Source organism: Gadus chalcogrammus, chromosome 5 (assembly GCF_026213295.1).
Source record: "Gadus chalcogrammus isolate NIFS_2021 chromosome 5, NIFS_Gcha_1.0, whole genome shotgun sequence".
NCBI classification, from domain to species: Eukaryota; Metazoa; Chordata; class Actinopteri; order Gadiformes; family Gadidae; genus Gadus; species Gadus chalcogrammus.
Genome location: NC_079416.1, coordinates 1,690,254 through 1,713,869, shown reverse-complemented (window position 1 = coordinate 1,713,869; position 23,616 = coordinate 1,690,254). Strand labels below are relative to the sequence as shown.

General features: G+C 47.8%; 2 protein-coding genes across 7 annotated transcripts in view; both read right to left on the bottom strand.

Annotated features, from left to right (window-relative positions):
• sdsl (serine dehydratase-like) overlaps positions 1–20,210 on the bottom strand; it is a 32,596-nt gene extending 12,386 nt beyond the window's left edge. For 2 of the 4 annotated variants that reach the window (XM_056590331.1, XM_056590333.1), the window contains exons 1-2: positions 19,978–20,210; positions 10,218–10,378 (exon numbers count right to left, since the gene is read on the bottom strand). In XM_056590331.1, coding sequence (XP_056446306.1) covers positions 10,218–10,364 — 147 coding nt within the window. In that variant the 5' untranslated portion in view covers positions 10,365–10,378; positions 19,978–20,210. The remainder of the gene's footprint in view (positions 1–10,217; positions 10,379–19,977) is intronic. The other 2 variants (XM_056590330.1, XM_056590329.1) reach the window with 2 other exon arrangements.
• A 139-nt stretch (positions 20,211–20,349) lies between these two features.
• The window catches only part of LOC130382524 (apoptosis-stimulating of p53 protein 1-like), a 109,291-nt gene continuing 106,024 nt past the window's right edge, over positions 20,350–23,616 (bottom strand). For 2 of the 3 annotated variants that reach the window (XM_056590326.1, XM_056590328.1), the window contains one exon: positions 21,295–22,215. In XM_056590326.1, the coding sequence (XP_056446301.1) occupies positions 22,174–22,215 (42 nt within the window). In that variant the 3' untranslated portion in view covers positions 21,295–22,173. Of the gene's footprint in view, positions 22,216–23,616 lie in introns of all 3 variants that reach the window. The other variant, XM_056590327.1, reaches the window with a different exon arrangement.

Genomic DNA, 23,616 nt, shown 5'->3' with positions numbered 1-23,616 from the left:
CTTGAGGACCAAGAAGTGCATCTCCACCGCTTCCTGTGGAGAGACTCTGAGGAGGAGGACATCCAGGAATATGCCATCACGAGGGTCAACATTGGTGACAAACCAGCAGGCTGTATCGCACAAGTCGCCATGCGGGAAACTGCAAATTTGCCCATGTTCCACCATCTCGCAGAAGAGCGTCGAGTGCTGGAGCAAGACGCGTACGTCGATGACATCTTGGTCTCGAATGACAACCTGAACAAGCTCAAGCAAATCACGGCAAACGTTGAGCACATCCTGGAAGCTGGTGGATTCTATATGAAGCCATGGGTCTACTCAGGCCAAAGTGGGAGGTCAGAACCAGGTGACCCCCAGAAGAAAGGACCCTCAGTGATGGTCCAAAGTGGGAGGTCAGAACCAGGTGACCCCCAGAAGAAAGAACCCTCAGTGATGGTCCTCCCAAACCAACTCTCAGAGGAGAACAACAAAGCCCTAGGTCTTGGGTACGATCCAGAGCACGACAAGCTTCACCTAATGGTGGCTGTGAACTTCTCCAAAAAGAAGAAGAAAATGCGGCTAGGAGTAAACCTGTCAAAAGAGGAAGTCAGGGCCCAGGCACCAAATCCACTTACCCGGCGAGAGCTCCTCAGTCAAGTCTCTGGGCTGTACGATCCCCTCGGCCTTGCAGCACCGGTCAAGCAGAAGGGAGCCATCCTGGTAAGAAGAGCATTCCAGGAGGCAAGAGTTAAGTACAGTCCAGCTGAGGATACATGGGACGCACCTTTGTCCGAGGGCCTTCGGGAAGACGCCGTCTGCCTCTTTGAAGACTACGCTGAGCTCAGTCGGGTGAAGTTCACTAGAGCTTTGACACCACCTGACTCTTGTGCCAAACCCTGCGGTATCACCTTCTCCGATGGCAGCGAGCGTTCCTATGGTGCTGTACTGTACCTACGGTGGGAAATGGCACACACTGTGACCCTACGACTGGTCGAAGCCAAAGCCAGGTTGACTCCTCTAGACCACAAGGGCGACGCTGTCAAGGCTGAAGTCTGCGGTGCCGTCTACGCTGGCCGTCTAAAGAAGTACTTCCAGAAGCACTGTAGTATTCGTGTGGAAAAGTGGTACCACCTGATCGACAGCCGGACAGTCCTGGGGGCCATCCAACGTGAGAGCTACGGCTACCAAACGTTTTTTGCCAATAGAATTGGAGAAATCCAAGGCAGCACAAACGTCCAAGACTGGCGGTGGATTCCTGGGCCACTCAACATCGCAGATATTATCTCAAGAGGGGCAAGCCCGGAGGAGCTGGACGAAGACACTGAATGGCAGCTTGGTCCCAAGTTTCTGAGCCTCCCCGAGCGTGAGTGGCCCGTGAAATCTGCAAAAGATGTTGCTGTGGAAGCCAGAGAGAACATCATGCGCATCCAGAAGAAGGCATTCGTTGCTGCACTGACCCGATCTGGAGCAAAGAAGGAACCCAAGACGGAACCAAGCTCAAACCCCACTAATCTGCACAGGCCTCCTGCTGGGTCGGCTGTCACAAATCTGGTGAAAATCCAGCGGTTCAGCAGCCTAACCAGACTGGTAAAGTCTCTTGCACTGGTCTGGAGGGCCGCAAAGAAATTTCTCAGTCTCGAAGCCCGGGGGAAACCAAAGTGGGAGGCAGTCCAAATGACCGGTACAGTCACTGTGGCCGAGAGAGAAGACTCCTTCCGAGACCTCTGCCTTGCGGCACAAGAAGGAGCTACCTTCCCTGACACCACAACAAACCGGCTGGTCGCGTACAGGGACGAAGCCAGCGGGCTGTTGCTGTGCGGTGGCAGGGTCCAGCACTTTAAAGAAGATGGCCGTGCTGTTCCACTGATCCCCTTCAACACCTGGTTGGGGACTCTGCTGGCACGCCAAAGTCACCAAGAAGGCCATGAAGGAGTTGCTGGCACTCTACTAAGAATGCGGCAAATGGCTTGGGTTGTGCAAGGCAGGAGACTGGCTCAACAAGTCATCAATAAGTGCATCCACTGCAAAAAGGCCAGAGCTCAAGTCTGCCAACAAGTGATGGGTGACCTACCTGTAGAAAGGGCAAGACCTGCTGCGCCGTTCCAATTCATATCAGTCGACCTGTTCGGACCTTACCTGGTCAGAGATGACATCAAAAGAAGAGTCTCCATGAAAGTCTGGGGAGTCGTCTTCTGCTGCATGGCAAGCCGGGCTCTGCATATCGACCTTGTCAACAGCCTTTCAACAGAAAGCTTCCTCATGGCCTACCAAAGGTTCACCGCCATCAGAGGGCACCCCACCAAGGTCTGGTCAGACCCTGGAACCAACTTTGTTGGTGCAAAGTCTCTGCTGGAAGACCTTTACAGTTTCCTGGGTAGCCAATACATGCCAAACCTGGAAGAGTATGCTGTGAAGAATGGGACAAGCTGGACATGGAAAGTGCTCCCTGCCGATTCACCGCATCGAAATGGAGCTGCAGAAGCTGCCGTAAAGATCACAAAGAGAGCCCTTCAAAGTCTGAGCACCCAGGCAAACCTCACCTTCAGCGAGTTCCTCACAGCCCTCCAGATGGCAGCAAACCTGGCAAATGAGCGGCCTATTGATGCAAGAGTGCAGAGTCGGGAGGACCGCGTTCATTACGTGACGCCAAACTCTCTCCTCCTTGGTCGAGCATCGCAGACTGGTGACCTCAAGTCCTTTGACTTCCAGAACTACCCCTACAAACGGCTCCGAGAGATCCAAACCCAGGTCAACGAGTTCTGGAAAGCCTGGTCCCAGCTCGCAGGCCCCAACCTGTTCGTCAGGTCCAAGTGGCACACCGCAGAAAGAAATGTTTCTGTTGGTGACATTGTTTGGCTCTGCGATCAGAATGCCTTGCGGGGGCAATTTAGACTTGGTCGAGTCGTCACCGTATCCTCTGACCCAAAGGGCATCGTTAGAGATGCTGAAGTTCTTGTCACCACAGGCAGCTGTGTCTCAGTTCACCCTCAGCAACCAGCAGTCCACACCTCTGGTGACCGGAAAGAGTTACGCAACTGTGTGGTACTGCGCAGAGATGTTAGGCGGCTCATAGTTTTATTGCCTGTTGAGGAGCAGTGCCCCTAATGGTGATGTAGGGCTTTTTGGGTGCGACCTTCCTGTCTAGGCACAGGAAGCTCGAGTGGGAGGTGTCGCGTCAGACTAGGTCTGCAGCGTTTTGGTTTGAATTCACAGGAAAAAAGCAGGTGTGTGCGTGTGTGTGTGTGTGTGTTTGTGGGTGTCGCGTCAGACTAGGTCTGCAGCGGTTTGTTTAAATCCACAGGGAAAATGCACGGGAAAAATTAAAAACAGAAAAATTAAATAGAAAAAATAGGTGGTGTGTTAGCCGCGGTAAATGAGAGTTTATTAAGATTAAGAGAAGCGCGAGTCAACTAATGAGTATCAGCTGTCCGCGGTTCTACTGATTTGGTTGTGCTGCATTCAGCTCACAGGTGCTTATTTATCTGGTTGGCGTTTAGTTGGTGAGACACACTGGTGAGAGTAACACGGAAATTAAACTGTGCTTGCTCTCAGTTTGGAAAAAGTGCTGTGCAGGAACGTAACGCTGAAAATTGGAGAGGCTGCCGGTTTTTTTACTGTCAAGTTGTACGGTTTTGTTTTGGTTTTTTGGTGAGTTTTTCAGTTTTGTTTGGTTGGTTTTAAGCACTGTGTTTTTCCCCAACTCGAAAAGGATGTTACACTGAAGGAGTTCTGAAGGCACTGGGTTTCACTCAAGGACTGGACAGACACGAATGTCGTTAAGGACGTCTGGACCTTTGAGGAGTAGGTCATTCAGGCTCTGGCCCTTGAATTTCTGACTACTATTCCAGACCAAACGGACTGGTGTAGTCACAGAGTGCGGATTTGGAGCAATCAAGTGGCTGATGTACCACACAGGCCCAGTCCAGCTTGCCGAATCTTCTTTGGACAGTTTGACTGCAGCTCTCCGGTCGACCATCTCATGGACTTGAGCTTTGTAGGCCGCCTTCCATTTTGGCTCCTTTGCCAACTGTTTTTCTGTCCTCAGGAATGTTGCTTCGACAGCTCTCCTGTTGTTCGGCAGTGTTGCTGGGTCTTCCACCCAGGGGTATTTGGCATGCCAGTGTGGTTTCTCGCTGTGGCGATCTCCGGTGGTGTATGTCAGTCCACTCTTTATTTGCTCCAGTTCTCGCTCCTCTGAGATTGACATCTCCTTCCCTCCAGGCTGGCAATTTCCACACCTGCAGCCGCCGCACCTGGGCTCGCACGCGCCCCCTCGATGCTCTTGGTTGAGTGTCTTGCGGGGTTCGAAGCGTTTACTTTGAAAAAATTAGAGTGTTCAAAGCAGGCCCAGTTGCACGAATACTGCAGCTAGGAATAATGGAATAGGACTCCGGTTCTATTTTGTGGGTTTTCTCAATGGACTGGGGCCATGATCTAAGGGCTAAGGACTAAGGGCTAACCGTTGCAAACCTTTGGACTTGTGCTCTATATTCTAAATAAAAAGAAAAAAAAGAGGAAAGACCAAAAACGGAAACAACTGTTGTCTGTCCAGTCCTTGAGTGAAACCCAGTGCCTTCAGAACTCCTTCAGTGTAACATCCTTTTCGAGTTGGGGAAAAACACAGTGCTTAAAACCAACCAAACAAAACTGAAAAACTCACCAAAAAACCAAAACAAAACCGTACAACTTGACAACTTGTCAAGTTGTACGGTTTTGTTTTGGTTTTTTGGTGAGTTTTTCAGTTTTGTTTGGTTGGTTTTAAGCACTGTGTTTTTCCCCAACTCGAAAAGGATGTTACACTGAAGGAGTTCTGAAGGCACTGGGTTTCACTCAAGGACTGGACAGACACGAATGTCGTTAAGGACGTCTGGACCTTTGAGGAGTAGGTCATTCAGGCTCTGGCCCTTGAATTTCTGACTACTATTCCAGACCAAACGGACTGGTGTAGTCACAGAGTGCGGATTTGGAGCAATCAAGTGGCTGATGTACCACACAGGCCCAGTCCAGCTTGCCGAATCTTCTTTGGACAGTTTGACTGCAGCTCTCCGGTCGACCATCTCATGGACTTGAGCTTTGTAGGCCGCCTTCCATTTTGGCTCCTTTGCCAACTGTTTTTCTGTCCTCAGGAATGTTGCTTCGACAGCTCTCCTGTTGTTCGGCAGTGTTGCTGGGTCTTCCACCCAGGGGTATTTGGCATGCCAGTGTGGTTTCTCGCTGTGGCGATCTCCGGTGGTGTATGTCAGTCCACTCTTTATTTGCTCCAGTTCTCGCTCCTCTGAGATTGACATCTCCTTCCCTCCAGGCTGGCAATTTCCACACCTGCAGCCGCCGCACCTGGGCTCGCACGTGGCCCCGATGCTGTCCCACTTCCACCAGGTCATGAAGTCTCGACTGGCAGAAGATGTAGTGGCTTGGGCAAGTTGAGGTGGCTGTACTGGGCCGTGGGTGATCTCCCTGTACCCTACAGCTGCTGTGCGCATGGAGCGAGCAAAGTGGGTTCTGGACCCGTGGGCAGTGATTTTGACTTCCTCCAAGAGGTCTGGATGAGAGCCGCCCACTGTTTTCCCGAGGGGGCCATCCCACAGGACAAGGTCACCGATAGAGCGCACCTTTTGAGGGACGAGTTGCCCTTCTTTGTGGCTGATGAGCAGCTCGATCTTGGTGGGACGGACCAGTTCATGGAGAGGGACGTCGGTGAATAGTTTCTGCAGAGTTTTGGGTGGCACATGACTACGGACCTTTGCGATCCTGTCCAGCCCGTAGCACACGAGCTGGTGGGATCTGAGGGTTCCTTTTGAAGTTGAGACCCGGATCTTCAGGAGGTAACGCTTGGTCTCCACTGTCACCTGCATCCCACCGACTCCATGGACTATGAGCGTCACAACCTCACTCCTCAAATTCAGCTCACCAGCAGCTTCATGAGTTATGTAATTTGTGTCGGACGCCAAGTCTATTAACGTCCCAATCTTTTGGCCAGCGTTTGCGGTGACTTCCAGGATCATCATGATGACAGGGAACTCCTCAAGGCCATTTTCTGCCAGCAGACCCCTCCCTGGCACTTCAGAGGTGGACGTCTTGGCGACAGAGTTGCAGAACGCGTTCCGACATCGCTGAGCAAGGTCGGGGGCCAGGCTCCTCAGGAACTCTTCTTGGGCCTCTGTGCCCTTTTTCCCTCCACCTTGTGCTGGACTGGGCTTTGGCCGCCGTGGCCCATCGCCTTGGCTTCCAGCTTTGGGACAGAGGTAGAAGTGATGACCCAGGCCTGGAGCACCCTTACACTCCTCGTTCTTGCACAGGAAGGTGGTCTTGCACTCTGCGTAAACGTCGTGGACCTCGAGACACCTCCCACATGCGCCGATCCGCTCAACTGCTTCCTTCTTCTCAGGTACTTTGAGAGTTTTGAATTTTTTGCAGTAGTACAGCTTTTTTCTGTGGCCCCTCTCTCCACAGACAACGCAGGGTGCTTGGGTGCTTTGGGAGTTGGTGGTCTTTGTGTGCGCATGCCTTTGTGGGACTCTAATGTCTCTCCTGCTGGGTTCATCATCCTTCAGTTGGTCTAGCTGCTCATAAATCTTCTCCTGACTTCTCAGGAACTTGAGGAGCATGTCAAACCTGTCTTCCGGGGAGGCGTCTTCAGAGTCTTCCTCTTCTGCCACATGGAGCAGCCATTCTTTCTTTAGGCCCTCTGGCAGCTTACTTTCCAGGGACTTCGTGACGAGTGGGTTCTTTAGAGCGCCAGTGTTTCCCAGTGCACTGAGGTCGTACAGGGCCCTTTCCACGATTTGGATTAAGTCCACAATCTTCCTAGGTTGGTGACTTTTTACTGGTGGCAGCGCCTGTAGTTCCTCAATGATTTCCAGTGCAATAGAATTTTTGTTGCCGAACCGGTTTTCGAGGACCCGGAAGATCTCCTCTGCCGTCCCGTAAATTGACAGGCGCAGATCTCTTGCCACTTTGTCCTCCAGGCTGCCCAACAGCTGGATCTTCTTCACCTCTTTGGACCCGGTTGGTTCTCCTTGCCTTTGGAGTGCCTCCCATTCCCTCCTCCAGAGGTAGAAGTTGCGCTTGTTGCCATCAAACTGTGGAAGCGCTGTTGGCTTCAGCTTGATGGTGGGTGACTGTTGTGATGTTTTTTCTGAGGACTTGCTGTCCAGCTTTGTCTGCAGCAGGCCAGCCTTCTCAGAGGTTAACTCCAACAGTGAGCCCTCCACATTCCTGATGCGCTGCTGGAAGTCAGGTCGCTCCTCATCTGGGACCCACCGAGTCCATTGCCGCATGGTGTCTTTCGTTCTCTTCACCAGCCGCTCAAGGTTGCTGAGCATCAGCTCATAAACCTCCAGCCTCAGGTCGGACTTTCTTCCCGTCAGCCGCTTGCAGTCCTTTTCAGCTGCCTCCAGTGCCAGAGCGAGTTCAGCACAGCCAAAACTTTGCCACAGCACCTTTTGGACGACATCCTCCACCTCTTCCAGTTTCTGTTCGCAGTCCTCCGTCGTTCTCTTCACCTCAGCATTGATGTCTGCTTTCGCAGTGGCTTCGAGCTCCGACTCGTCTGTGAAGATTTCCACCCCCTCATTTGCCTCCATCACCTTTTCAGCCTCAAGCTTGACCTTGCTGAAGGCTTCCATCAGTTCTTCCGCCGACATTTTCCGGCAGGACTTCAGAAGTGAGTTTGCTTGTCGGGTGAACCTCTGCTTGGCAGTCGTTCTCTCTCTTTTCAGCTGTTGCAGAGACTTTGAATCTGCCATTTCGGGCTTTGGGAAGATCGATGGGCCTGGATTTTCAGCGACAGTCGGGCTGGGCGTTGACTCAGCGGCAGGCGGGCTGGGCGTGGACTCAGCGGCAGGCGGGCTGGGCGTGGACTCAGCGGCAGGCGGGCTGGGCGTGGACTCAGCGGCAGGCGGGCTGGGCGTGGACTCAGCGGCAGGCGGGCTGGGCGTGGACTCAGCGGCAGGCGGGCTGGGCGTGGACTCAGCGGCAGGCGGGCTGGGCGTGGACTCAGCGGCAGGCGGGCTGGGCGTGGACTCAGCGGCAGGCGGGCTGGGCGTGGACTCAGCGGCAGGCGGGCTGGGCGTGGACTCAGCGGCAGGCGGGCTGGGCGTGGACTCAGCGGCAGGCGGGCTGGGCGTGGACTCAGCGGCAGGCGGGCTGGGCGTGGACTCAGCGGCAGGCGGGCTGGGCGTGGACTCAGCGGCAGGCGGGCTGGGCGTGGACTCAGCGGCAGGCGGGCTGGGCGTGGACTCAGCGGCAGGCGGGCTGGGCGTGGACTCAGCGGTAGGCGGGCTGGTTTGGCGATTCAGTCTGGCTGGATCCTCAACCAGCTGGCTGCCGGTTTTTTACTGTCAAGTTGTACGGTTTTGTTTTGGTTTTTTGGTGAGTTTTTCAGTTTTGTTTGGTTGGTTTTAAGCACTGTGTTTTTCCCCAACTCGAAAAGGATGTTACACTGAAGGAGTTCTGAAGGCACTGGGTTTCACTCAAGGACTGGACAGACAACAGTTGTTTCCGTTTTTGGTCTTTCCTCTTTTTTTATTTAGAATATAGAGCACAAGTCCAAAGGTTTGCAACGGTTAGCCCTTAGTCCTTAGCCCTTAGATCATGGCCCCAGTCCATTGAGAAAACCCACAAAACAAAACCGTACAACTTGACAGTAAAAAACCGGCAGCCTCTCCAATTTTCAGCGTTACGTTCCTGCACAGCACTTTTTCCAAACTGAGAGCAAGCACAGTTTAATTTCCGTGTTACTCTCACCAGTGTGTCTCACCAACTAAACGCCAACCAGATAAATAAGCACCTGTGAGCTGAATGCAGCACAACCAAATCAGTAGAACCGCGGACAGCTGATACTCATTAGTTGACTCGCGCTTCTCTTAATCTTAATAAACTCTCATTTACCGCGGCTAACACACCACCTATTTTTTCTATTTAATTTTTCTGTTTTTAATTTTTCCCGTGCATTTTCCCTGTGGATTTAAACAAACCGCTGCAGACCTAGTCTGACGCGACACCCACAAACACACACACACACACACACGCACACACCTGCTTTTTTCCTGTGAATTCAAACCAAAACGCTGCAGACCTAGTCTGACGCGACAACTACCTCAGCTGGACGTCTGGAACCGCCATCGCTAAGAGCAAGCAAAGGCCGTTCAACAAAGTCACAACTTTTCTCGGTTTTGGGACCTCAGTTGTGGAACGAGCTCCCTGCCGCTCTCAGGACCGCAGAGTCGCTCACTATCTTCCGAAAAAGACTCAAGACTCACCTGTTCAGAGTCCACCTCGACACTGCATAGCCACCCTCCCCCTTCTGGCCACCATTGTACACTGTATTGTATTGTATTGTATTATAGTACTGTGTAGCAACTGCAGTAGCTGCTATCATGGCTGTAACACAGGGAATTGATTAGCCTAACGATTGTGGTACTTGCACTTGGTTCTATGAACATCCTTTCTGTACCGACAGCGATATATTGATGCACTTCTTATGACAAATGTACTTATTGTCAGTCGCTTTGGATAAAAGTGTCTGCTAAATGCCCTAAATGTAAATGTAAATGTAATGATAATAAGGTAATATATTTATTCGATAGGCGATATGAATCAGATATTAAATCGGTGTATATGTTATTGGTATGAGTGCTAGGCCTAGATAACCTAGATACGTATTAGGAGTTTTATCCTTTCAAAGGTGTGAAAGATTGGGTTTGTTGTTTATTTTTCTAGTCAATCACTTTGATTAGACAAATGTCCTAATGACCAACTGTCAGGGTTGGTTAGGGTAAACCAGGGGTGCCCAACCTTTTTTGACCCAAGATCTACTTTTCAAGTAGCCAACCTCCGGAGATCTACCAGCAAACCTACCTTCAAGCGGGGGGGGGGGGGGGGGGGGGGGGGGGGGTAGAGAACAATTGTTGACGGGGGGGGGTTGTATCGTGAACCTACGGACTTCAGTGGGGGTTTCATTCCGTCTGCGCACGGCACCTTCTCAACGATAATCAATAATCTTCCTCCCACTCAGGGTGAAAATGGTAGGTCTTAGCTTGTTTCCCCTCAGCCATGCCAACGTTTAGGAGTGTGTAACTACTGTTGACGGCTTTCAACTGCTGTTAACAGCACATGCGCTACCGCACGTATATGTCCCGCGCAAATTAAATTTTATTAAAAAAAAAAAAAATTTGGGATCTGTCGGCGATCTACTGGTAGACCGCGATCGACTGGTTGGGCACCCCTGGGGTAAACCCTACCTGCTGGCAGAGGTGACCGATGCCACGGATCTTGAAGGAGCCAGAGGGCTGTGAGCTCTCCATCTTCAGGTAGACAGTGGTCCCCAGCCGTCTGGACATGCCCACGCTCTCCACCAGTGGGGTGTTGATGTGAAAGGGCCCCGGCATGGCGGACACTGAGTCTGGAATAAATGCCAACAATGTTGATAAGCAGCCTTATTCCAATCATTGACAGAACAGGAATAGAAAATCATGTTCGATGCACACTACTATCTACCAAATAAAGACCAAATGACTATTCATCTAGTGCAGTGGTCGTCAAAGTTTTTATACCAAGAACTCCATATCTGACCCATACCCTCCAATAACATGTAGGACAGCCCATAGTCTCATGTATAAACCTTGTTATTGGGCATATAATATTAAGGCTTAGTAACAAAGCTCTTCAAATTATTTATTTATTTAGGTCTCCAAGTGCGATGCATCTTTGATGGATTCATAAAATCATTTGATAGCACTACAGAGCAGATGACGCACATTGGCAATTCAGCGCCCTCAGTCTGAACGTGAAATCCAATTTTGAGATAATTCTAAGAATACTTTCGTTTGCGTTTGAGTTTAGATCTAGACGTGGCTGCTGTTGGACCCTGTTGAGCAGTTGTAGCACGGCTAGTGCTAGGTGCGATAGCCCCATCCTCTGCACTTTCGCAGGTTTTTCCTGAGGTGGAGGGTTTGTCTGAGTCCTTTGCTCAAAACGTTACGAAACGATCCATTGTGGCTCACAAGAGGCGCAACATGTTTAATAAATACCCAATGGTGATGGGTCGGTCGGTCGTTCGCTGACTGGCGTTTCGTTCACTGACTGAGTGGTGAGGAGGGAAGAGGCTTAGTGAGCGAGCGTACGATAATACGATTCAATATCAGTGAAATGTTAAATGCATGTCTTCGTATTTTCTGTGTCAAGCCAGATTAATCAAATATTTGAATGTCTCGTCAATCTGTCTCGTTCTTTCATGGTTCGTTCTCCACCCAGAACCCCCACCATCATTGCTAAATCAAGTCTATTATCTTGCTGATATGTTAAACATCCATTAATCAACGACACCCCATCCCACTACGTTTGGTTAAAGTTTTAATGTTGTGTTGATTGATGACCAACTTCCACGATCTTTTGAGAATGAGAAAGAGGGAGGAGCTGAGTCTGATTGACTCCGCTGAAACCATGCATTCCATGATTTGATTCACCGCTACCGGAAACTTGACTGAATGAACGAACGAACGAACGATTCTGAACGATTCCTTTTGGTGAACTGACTGACGCGAACTGAATCAAGGGAAATAATCATGAAATAATTATACTAATACTAATACCCAACTGACAATTTGTTTTAATAAAAGGTCCCTACTCGATTGCTGGTATGACTAGGTGATATTGATGGTGACTAGGGATGGGAATCGAGAACCGGTTCTTGTTCAGAACCGGTTCCGAGTCAACTGATTCCTTGGAATCGTTAGCAAGCCTGCTTAACGATTCCGCTTATCGGTTCCGGTCGCGGTAAATGCGTTGTGACGTCACACACACGCTGCTTTGATTTGGTTCAGAACGCAGCAAACATGTCGCCGCCGAGGAAGAATCGCATTGTGCGTTCACACCAAACGCGACAGGGCGACAAGATCCCATACAAAGTGAACGTAGAGACGCGTATAAGGGCGAGTTTTTCGCGGGAGAAAACCGATGACAAGTTTTTGTCGCGATGACAGCCAATCAGCGTTCAACAGCGTGATAACTGAGTGCAGCAGTCCGGGTGAACCGCGGAATGGAGGAGAAAGCGACTCCCGGAGCTCTATATATAATAGTATATAATATATTATATACTATAATTGTATATATAATATCACGGCCAACAGCTCTGTCGCCTCCGGATGGCCGTAGCGTGGGGAGCTCTCATAGGGATTGGGCTTCTCAGGGTTTGTTTACCGGCATTGCTATGGTTTCCGGTCTTATGTGTTCCAACGGTTTATTAGGTAGGCCCATCTAATAAATCTCTGTCTAATCAATGCTTCATTTTGTTTATGTCAGTTTAATTTTGTTACAAGTTGAATGCAAATGAGCACTGTTAGAATTCCAAAAGGCACAAGCTCTTACTTGGCTGTTTTCAGTCTGTGTTTTTAGTTGTATGGCACATAATGATGGCATTTGGGCTTAAAAAGCGAAACATATATTTTTTCTTCTAGACCAATTGATTTGAAAATGTACAATTTCCTAATACTAGAAGCACTTCTGATCAGATATTAAAGAGATGTAATGCAAACAAACACATTTATACTTATTTTCTCACCCAATGAGAATCGATAAGAGAATCGATAAGGAATCGGATCGATAAGCAGAATCGGAATCGTGAAATTCTTATCAATTCCCATCCCTAATGGTGACTGACACTGATCTTACCGCAATGATTCATGGGTAGCTTATCATCAATGTTGTATATATATAAAATATGTTATTGAATGCATCTTTGCAAAATAATATTTTGGATTCATGTAAAGAATCCTCTTCGAGGAATAATTTCACTGCAGTACCTCTGCGACCCCACTTGGTGTCGCAACCCCACTGCTGAAGAAGACCTCTGATATAGTGTATTTAAAAGGAACACTCCACCCATTTGCATCAAGCTTTGCATTGTTAGAAACCCAGTCATACTTTTGAATGGTCATGCAACACTATCTCATTTTACCCTGGGACGGGAGAAATCTGTATTTACCTCTTACACTTCCTTCTGGCAATGACACAAAAATCGTCAATTTGTGTCATTGCCAGAAGATAATACAAGAGGGGGTATTTCTATTGAGACTACAAACACTAGTCCCACCCTTTCAGACCCACCCATAGGGGGTGGGACCTAATGCGCTAACAGACCTTTCACAGATCAGTGCCAGTGCGTTAGACTTCACCTTCAGAAAACATGGCCGAAGTACTGAATACGCAGACAGACACATTATGGAGGATTTGGATTTTGAAGCAGTTATGGTAGAAACACTCAGCTCTCAGCTCCTCCTAGCTGAGTGTTGATGTGTCCCTGAGCAAGACACTTAACCCTAACTGCTCCTGACGAGCTGGCTGACGCCTTGCATGGTTGACTCTGCCGTCAGTGTGTCAATGTGTTCAAGTCGCTTTGGATAAAAGCGTCTGCTAAATGCCCTAATTGTAATTGTAATTGTAGAAACGGATGTTCGTGGCAACCTTTATGAGACACAATATAAAAAAAGCCACCTGTCTGCCGCAGACAAGGAGCCCGCAAATGGCTCGAGCTGGGGCGGATTGGTGGTGCTGTCACACCAAAATTGTACCGGGAGCGAAAATTGTACCGCCTACGTAATCCGCGTTCGAAATAGGGGTGTAACGGTACATGTATTTGTATTGAACCGTTTCGGTACGGGGTGCTCGGTTCGGTACGGAGGCCTACCGAACGAGTTTCCATACGGACATATTAAGTAGAGGACCGCATGTGTGGAACATGCTGCGGCCGCACATGCACAGTTGCGCACACTGTAGCTGTGTCCGAAATCGTTTCCTATTCACTCACTCACTATTCCCTATATAGTGTTCATGATATAGTGCAGTTTAGGGAACGAACAAACGAGAATTCGGACACTACGCTGAACATTTCTAAACGTCATTTGCGTCAGTAAATGCGCCGGGTATTTCTGTGACGCAGACGGATGCAACCACATCATGTAAACAAACCGGGCACTCAAGAGGAAAGCTGGAGGTTGTATTGATGTTGAATGTCACATTTCCTTGTTCAAGTTTTTTTTTAATTCATTTTGATGTTAAATATTCTATGTTAAATCCCAAATGAATTGTTGACATTTCTAAACGAAAGCCGGAGTCTCCATTAAATGTATTCGTTTTCGCGGTTATTCAGCTTCTTCTTCTCCTCCGGAAAAACACGACCGCATTGCATTGTGGTATACGGGAGTAACATGTAGGGTACAACGTATGTACACTCAAATTTTGGGTCTTATTATCCTGCAAATAATGTGGATAAGCATAAAGATTAATTAATCTGAGCAACAACTTGAAACTGTTTAGTGTTGCAATTGTTCATTGTTGCACATTAGATAATACATTTAAAAAAAAAAGACAGTCTGAGCCAATGTTATTTATTTTTATTTCTACATTTCAGAATCTTTATATTTCTGAGCAGAATTCAAGCTTTGTATTGTCTAATGTTCCTAAAAGTGTGTTATGAACAACTTGAAGCACATGTTATGAAGCACATTTATATTTAGCATTTGGATTTCTTACTGTACCGAAAATGAACCGAACCATGACCTCAAAACCGAGGTACGTACCAAACCGAGATTTTTGTGTACCGTTACACCCCTAGTTCGAAACATAACGTCATCGTTCGACGCGATTGTCCGTTGCCAGGCAGGTTTCAAAAAACATTTGCGCTCATGTTGCCAAAAACTAAAGAACATAATACAGATAACACTTGTTTTTACTTTATATTTGTATTGTATTGAATTTAGCTAGTAAACTGAGTGTTTAAAGTGTATCATAGTCTAGCTAGCTTGTGTTAATATACTCAGTTTACTAGCTAAATGTGATTAAACAATAAATACAATACAAATATAAAGTTAGCAGCGCTAATAAATGTCATTTGTAAAATAAATCAGTTTAATGTTATTTCGTCTTGTGACGCTCAATGAATGAGCGCGTATGATCGCGAATGTTCATGAACCTTCCAACGTCATCGTTCGACACGATCGGCCATTGCCAGGCAATGTTCGACGCCATCGCCCGTTGCCAGGCAACGTTCAACACCATCGTCTGTTGACAGGCAGGTTTGAGAAACGCCAGCCAAAGCCCGCCGGGAGAAACAGACGTCTGAGCATAGAGTAAGTGTTTGTTTTTTTACTAACACATTGGCTACAATAGTTTTGGGTCCCGGGGAACGTGACAATGTAGCTATCCGAAAGTAGCCGATCTTATTGGCAGATCATAGGCTATGTTACGTTACCTTGAAGTCTGTGTAATGCTGTATAGGCTACTCAAGGCATAATTTATCTTGCTTTGCTAATGTTGTTCTCTTTCTTTCTTAGACAGTATCGGCTTCCTGTGTTGTCCAGGCCGTCAGAGCCAATTACCCAGCACAAGATGGGCAGTACCGTGGCTACCAGGAGACAGTAGATGCCCAAGATGAGCTGTGACTATTTTGACTCTAGCAAACGCACACTACATGTTTTATTTTTGTAAATAGTTCATATGTTTTCATGAATCATCATCATCATCATCATCGTCATCCGCTTATCCGGGGTCGGGTCGCGGGGGGAGCAGCTCAAGCAGGGGGCCCCAGACTTCCCTTTCCCGGGCCACATTGACCAGCTCTGACGGGGGGATCCCGAGGCGTTCCCAGGCCAGTGTTGAGATATAATCTCTCCACCTAGTCCTGGGTCTTCCCCGAGGTCTCCTCTCCACTGGACGTGCCTGAAACACCTCCCAAGGAAGGCGCCCAGTGGGCATCCTTACCAGATGCCCGAACCACCTCAGCTGACTCCTTTCTAAGTAAAGGAGCAGCGGCTCTAATCCGAGTTCCTCACGGATGGCAGTTTTCATGAATAAAACTTCTAATTCATGTTGGTTGTTGTGATTTGTTTACTAACCCAAGTGCTGTTATACTAAATACTCACTATACTTCACTCAGTTGCTATGGTGGCGCGCATAGACGCGCGGCTTGGAGCTCCTCCGGCTGGTGCCTTCTCTAGTTTATTAATGTACAGTTTTATTTATGTCTTAAGTTTTAGTTTTAATATCGGTAGACAATTGCTCTGCACACACCTACAGCAGACACGACTTGCTAGGGATCGGAACACACAGTGAAAGGGCCGTCTCAGCTGAGTACCTAGGCGAACACGGAATACCCGAATACATCGCCCGGATACCGGGTGACAGTTCATGGTCCCGGATCTGAAGCGCAAGCGACGAAGAAGGGATCGTAAGCAACGACGGGGCCGCAGGGGAGGACTGTTAGCGAGGATGAAGAGATGCCCGGACAAACCAGCATTGCCGAGTATTTTCCTCTCCAACGTTAGATCAATTGCTATCAAGATGGACGAACTGAGACTGCGGGTTGCAACTAACAACATCGTGAAGGATAGCTGTGTGCTTATTTTCACGGAAACCTGGCTCCAGGTGTCCATTGCCGACTCTGCGGTAGCACTGGAGGGACGTACAGCTCACCGGGCTGATAGAATTAAAGCTAGTGGGAAACATCACGGTGGCGGCTTACTAATTTTCACTAAAGACAGCTGGAGCTCCAACACTAGAACTGTGAGTAGCCACTGTTCCCCGGAGTTGGAATATATCACAGTTAAATGCCGGCCTACATGCCTCCCGAGGGAATTCAATGCCGTGCTGATCACAGCTGTTTACATTCCTCCCGACGCTGATGAGAACATAGCACTAGCTCAGCTACATGACGTCATCAGTAAACAACAGTGCATGGACCCTGAGGCAGTACACATCATCCCCGGGGACTTTAATCACGTCAATCTAAAGGTAGTACTTCCGGCACATTAAATGTGCCACGATGGGCGAAAAGACACTGGACAAGGTTTATACCAACATTAAACTAGCCTACATAGGTAGACCGCTGGCTCACCTAGGCAAGTCAGACCATGGGTCCATCCTTCTGATTCCAGCGTACACCCCCATCAGGAAAAGTGCTCCCATCACCACTAGGACACTCAAAACCTGGCCAGCAGACTCCACGCCACTGCAGATCAGTCTCCATGACACCAGATGGGAGGAATACGAGCATGAGGACCTGGAACGGTTCACATCAACGGTCCTCCAACATGTCAGGAACTGTGCAGACTCGTTCACCATGGACAAGCCTGTCCGGGTTTACCCCAACACAAAGCCATGGATGAACAGAAAGGTGCTGCAGCTGCTCAGGGAGAGAGACTCCGCTTTCAGGTCAAAAGACAAGGCCCTCTATAACATCGCCAGGGCTAACTTGGACCGAGGCATCAAAGAGGCCAAGGCGGAGTACAAGGGCAAGATCGAAGACTGCTTCCGGAGCAACGACTCGAGGCGGGTGTGGCAGGGGGTCCAGCACATGACCAACTTCAGAGCCAACAGACTCTCCGCCGACGGGGATAACCCACAGCTGGCGGAAGAGCTGAACTCCTTCTATGCACGGTTCGAGATGGGGCCGGGCGGGGAAGCAACATCACAACCCCCACACCCACCTGCCCCCAGCAGCCTCACCCTCACAGAACACGAGGTCAGATGCACACTGAAGGCGGTGAACCCCAGAAAAGCAGCAGGGCCGGACGGCGTTCCGGGACGGGTGCTGAGCTGAGGGACTGTGCTGACCAGCTGACCGGGGTCCTCACCAAGATCTTTAATCGGCCCCTGTCCCAGGCCATCGTCCCACCCTGCCTGAAAACCTCTACAATCATCCCGGTCCCAAAGAAAAGCACTGTGAGCTGCCTCAACGACTACTGCCCGGTGGCACTCACACCCATCACCATGAAGTGCTTTGAGAAGCTAGTCCGTAGTCACATCATCTCATCCATGCCGCCCAGACTAGACCCACACCAGTTTGCCTACCGAGCCAACAGGTCCACAGGAGACGCCATCGCGACGGCTCTCCACTCCACCCTGTCCCACCTGGAGGAGAGGAGTAGCTACATCAGAATGCTCTTTGTGGACTTCAGCTCGGCGTTCAACACCATACTTCCGGACAGGCTGGTGTTTAAACTGACAAACCTGGGGCTACCACTCAACACCTGGATTAAGGACTTCATGTCTGACCGCCCCCAGAGGGTGCGGGTAGGCTCCAACACCTCCACAGCCCTCAGAGTCAGCACTGGGTCCCCTCAGGGCTGCGTGTTGAGCCCCCTGCTCTACTCCCTCTATACTCATGACTTTATCCCCGTTCACCCCAGCAATGACATCATAAAGTATGCGGACGACACCACCGTGGAGGGCCGCATCTTGGGGGGAGATGAGACTGCATTCCGGGACGAGGTGGAGCAGCTGAGCAAGCAGTGCAAGGCTAATAACCTGCTGCTGAACCAGCTCAAAACCCGGGAGGTCATCATCGACTTCAGGAGAAAGAAGACTGCGATCCAGCCCCTGCTCATCGACGGTGGCTGCGTGGAGAGGGTCGCAGCCTTCTGCTTCCTGGGGGTGCACATCCAGGAGGACCTGTCCTGGAGGACCAACACCACAGCCATCATTAAGAAGGCACAACAGCGACTCTATTTCCTGAGAGTCCTCAGGAACTACCACCTTAGGGAGGAGTTGCTTGTGACCTTCTACCGCTGTTCAGTTGAGAGAATCATCACCTACTGTATCTGCATGTGGTTCTCCAGTTGCACAGCTGCAGAGAGGAAGGCACTACAGCGGGTCGTTAACTCGGCCCAGAAGATCATCGGCTGCCCTCTCCCCCCTCTGGAGGAACTGTACAACACCCGCTGCCTCAAGAAGGCTACCAAGATCTCCAAGGATCCAACCCACCCGGGTAACGAACACTTGTGCTGCTGCGCTCAGGGAAGCGGTTCAGGACTATGGCTGCACGGACAAACAGACTTGTATCTAGTTTCTACCCCAGGGCCATACAGGCGTTGAACGTTGCCTGACCTTGTACTATCACGCACACACACATAACATGTGGCAGCTAATGGGGAACTGTGCAATTCCCTTCGAACAATCTATTTATTTATCTATTTATTTATCTATTCATTTATATTATTATATTAAATATTTATTTATTTTCTAGTTAGATTTATATTGGATGTGTTAGTTTTAGTTAGATATTTATCAAGTGTTTTATTTATTTTTTATTTATCTTACTGTATATATTGTTTATGTATGTTCCTTGTCCTCTTTTTCATTAAGCACCAGGGGGGAGCTCTCCCAAATTTCGATTTACCTGTACCTGTACCTGTACTTTGACAATAAAGATCATTCATTCATTCATTCATAAAGTAGGCCTACTGTTTAAGACAAACAATTATTTCAACTGGGGAGAAAAGGATTGAATACTTGCTACTGTAATTAGCAAATGTTTTATGCTGTACAGTAAAATACAAAAGATGCGTTTGGAAAAACGAGGGGCAGAAGTCTAAACTAGTCAACGTATAACGGGGATATGTTTACACAAAGTTTGCTCGGGCTACAAACAGGCAGGAGGTGCAGCGAGCGCAATGCACTGTGGTGGTTGGAGGATTTCTTACTTTTGAGCCAGAGAGACACTTTCTGCCTTTTCTCTGGCTAGGATGAAACGATTTCAAATTGTTTTTGAACATTTATAATACATATGATTATTTACTTCATTAACCTTCAAATCTCCACCGGTGAAGTATCCCTTTAAGTTTGGGTTATGTGTATGGTTTGTCCCTCAGTGTTTTGTTTGAATTCCTGGTAAGAAATCAAATCGGTCAAGTGTGGGTGTTGTCCAGTGTGATGTGATAAAATAGTGTTCACCCTGGATTAATCGTCGGCTCTTTATTGTTTTTGGGACATATGATCGACCCAAACGACATGACGAACAACACCAGAAACCAGCATAACACAGACTCCCATGTCGTGCACATCATCACATCGCCATAACAAATCAATAAGAATGTTGAAATATCAACGCTTTATTAAACCGTTTAATGCGAACGATCAAAGCTTACCCGTTTGCCTTAGTCATTAGCCTTTAATTGTCTTCAGAAGTTTCAATAATATAAAAATTATAATCTAAAAGCAAGCGTTAACCTTCGGGCGGTGGACCTCCGAGCGGCGGACCTTCGGGCAGTAGACCTCAGCAGACGTCCGGGGTCCGGGCAGTAGACTTCTGGGCAGTAGACTTCAGCAGACCTCCGGGCAGTAGACCTCAACAGACTTCCGGGCAGTAGACTTCAGCAGTCCTTCAGACCTCTAGTAGAACACGGAGCTGCCTGCTGGTCGAAGGTCTTAATGGTTGGTGTTTATTGGTCCACTGTCAACCGGCTCAGTGCTCATTAGGCCTAGGCTCCCCCTGCTGGTTACTACTTACTGCTACGGGTCATAAACCCTGAACTCTCTCTCTCTCGCTCTCGCTCGCTCTCTCTCGCTCTCTCTAGCTGTGTTCGAAATCGTTCCCTATACACTCGTTCCCTATTCCCTATATAGTGTATATGATTTAGTGCACTATATAGGGAATAGGGAACGAGAATTCGGACACTACGCTGAACATTTCTAAACGTAATTTGCGTCAGTAAATGCGCCGGGTATTTGTGTGACGCAGACAGATGCGCCCACATCATGTAAACATACCAGGCACTCACGAGGAAAGCTGGAGGTTGTATTGATGTTGAATGTTAAATAGTTTTCGCGGTTATTCAGCTTCTTCTTCTCCTCCGGAAAAACACAGCCGCATTGCATTGTGGTATACGGGAGTAACATAGGGAACATCGTATGTACCCTATTTTAAGTCCACTATATAGTGCCCTATATAGTGGACCACTGAGATTTCGAACACCCTACAAAATGGCGTGCACCCTATTTAGTGCACTACATCCATGATAGGGAACGATTTCGAACTGTCTTCTGTCTCACACAAACACACACACTTAAAAATGGTGAAAGTTGACATGGGTTTTATTGGTACTTACAGGATAGTGCGTATACTGTAGGCCTTACTCTAGAGTCTAGACCCTGTGCTTACTACAGTATTCTAATTATTTTTTGAAGTTTGATATAAAATAGTCATATAATTATCAACATAGGCTTTTCATTGAGTGGACCCCAGCAGGTAGGCTGTTTAGTTGTCCTGCTGACGGAAGGTGGTCATTGTGGTGGGGTTCAGTTTAACATCTCCAGAGGGCCCATAAAGTCTCTTAGATAATACAGCTGTGCTCTTTCTTGCTTCTGAGTAAAGATGAGAAAAGGATTGATTTGTTGGCACATGCCACAATGTTTGTCCAAAAAGCGCTCACGCTAGCTGGAAGAACATGAGCCTAAAAACCTCTATAAGATGCACCACACACATGCATAGCATATACAAATAGATTGGGCTTAGAACTGTGCAAGCAACACATCGTTGCTGTAAAAGCTGCAGGGCTTTCATTTACAAAAATGTTCAAGGAAAAATATCATAAAATGGTTTGCATTCAGGCCGTTTTATTCCTTTCCTTTTCTTCTTTCTCTGCTTTCTACCGCATCGGAAATTGTCAGTATTCCGATGATGCCAAAGAATACTTCCGTCCTACATGTACCAGGGCACAGGTAGACGATTGATGTAGTCTGGTTTGGTCTACTACACGTGATACATAAAAGGAGCTCTTAATGTCATGACCGTTACCTGGCTCTATGATGACTCCTCCCCAAAGGGTTTATTCAACTCTAGTGGAAAGACCCGAAATTACAATCAATGTGAGTGATGAACATTCATCACTCTCCCTCATCTCTTTTCTCTGTCAATCTTCAGTATCACAGTGACAAGTCACATTCTTTTGAACTATTAGAACTTGAAGTGGGTGGACAATATAATATCACCATGATCCAGTCCACTGCCCTCCACAATAAAAGGCTTTTTCACTTTTCTTCCATTTTTAGGTATTAAAATGGAGCTTAAGTACAAATAGAAGTGGTTTTCTTGAAAAGCCATGCAGGGCTTCTTTGGATGAAAGTTGAAAGTTACTGAATGAACAGATTGAGCCATCGAGCAAGAAACAGTGCAACTAGACAAGATTATAGGCATTGCATCTGACTGTCAGTGTTCTCAATCAGAAAACAGCACGAGCTGTTATCAAAATAAAAATTCACAATGTCCTACCTCCATCTCATTCTGTCCTTACTTATTTTTTTCATCATGGCATTGACTTTCTGTTTTAGCATTCTACACTGTCTACTTGAGGCCCTCTCCAACATGCCAGGGTCCAAGCCTCTCCTGCTGTGCTAGATTCATTCAAAGTGCAGGGGGTCCAGGAGCTACGCCAGGGACCGCTGTCTGGGCTTGATCCTCGGATAGAGCTGGAGCAAGAGATAGGAAAAGAGAGTTGTAGGGGATGAGAGACACAGGAAATAGATGCATGATTCTACAGACATTATGTCCGAACCATGTGGTTCCCAAATGCATCTAATGTTACCTTACTGTGCGGCACACCAAAAGCTGTAAAGCGTTTTGAGCGATCATAAACGCCTATTCACTTTCTATTAGACATGAGCGATAAAGCGATCGGAATGATAAAACGCTTGAGCGATAATTATAAAGCTGTAAAGCTGTAAATGAGAATTGAAAACAGCTAAACTATGCAAATGAGCTTGTAGCGTTTCGGCTGTAAATGGCCGCCAGCCAATCGGAATGTAGATGTCTCTCGCCAGGGTGGACTTTAGTTCCTAGTTCCTACCACACATTTGTTCCTTCATCATCGGATGAGTGGTGGGTGGAGATGTGTGTGCATTTCAGAAGCAGGGGGATACCGCAGAAAATAATATTTCTAATTTGTCAGTTTGCCGTGTGTCTGCCTGGCAAAAATGCTCCCGTTGAGCGGATAATTTCCATAATAAACAGTACACACACACACACACACACACACACACACACACACACACACACACATACACGATCAACTAAGCTATAATCTAGCATGCAAGCAATTACTCCATTAATTAGTTATTCAGTGTTTCATGCATTTATGCTTATTATTCTTTTTCTATTGACCAAACTTATGACTATCTTGTGTTTTTGTGGCTCGGCATCAGCAGCAGCCCTTGCCTCTCAACTAGGAGCAAAAGGCGCGGCTCCTTTAAATGGAAAAGCAAAATCGCAAGAGCGATATGAGCTGTAAATATTTTGGACAGCGTTGCGTTTTGAGCTCTTCAGCGATTTTGCATCTTACAGCTTTTGGTGTGAACGTACTGTAGCTGCCGCTAGAGGCTGCTAATTAAACATGCACACAGCGCAGGTTTACGCCTTTCTTCGAATCAAATCTTTTTTCTGCGTTGTTAGAAAAATATCCACACAATAAGCAATTGCGTGGACCTATATTCATTTTTTTCTAAATCAATCTCTAAATTCCTATATTCAAAATTCCTATATTCCCAGAAATAATCTAACTGAGGACATTTTGGAAGCCTTTTGATAGCGAAATTGATGGCACAAAAATTACTGTGGATGTTATTCTAGATACAATTGTTTTTAAGGTGCATGAATAAATATACAGGGAGGCAGAGAATAATTCCACCTTGCAGACACAAGTCTTCCTTTCAGGTTAAATGAGAGTCAAATTGTTTCCCATGTTGTTTGGAGCCAACCATCTGTTTAAGTGCCCACATAACGTATAGAGAAAAATATCTTCAATGTATGAATGATTCATATATTTGTGTTTGTGCTTCTGGAATAATTCTATATTACCTAGTTATGGCGCATGC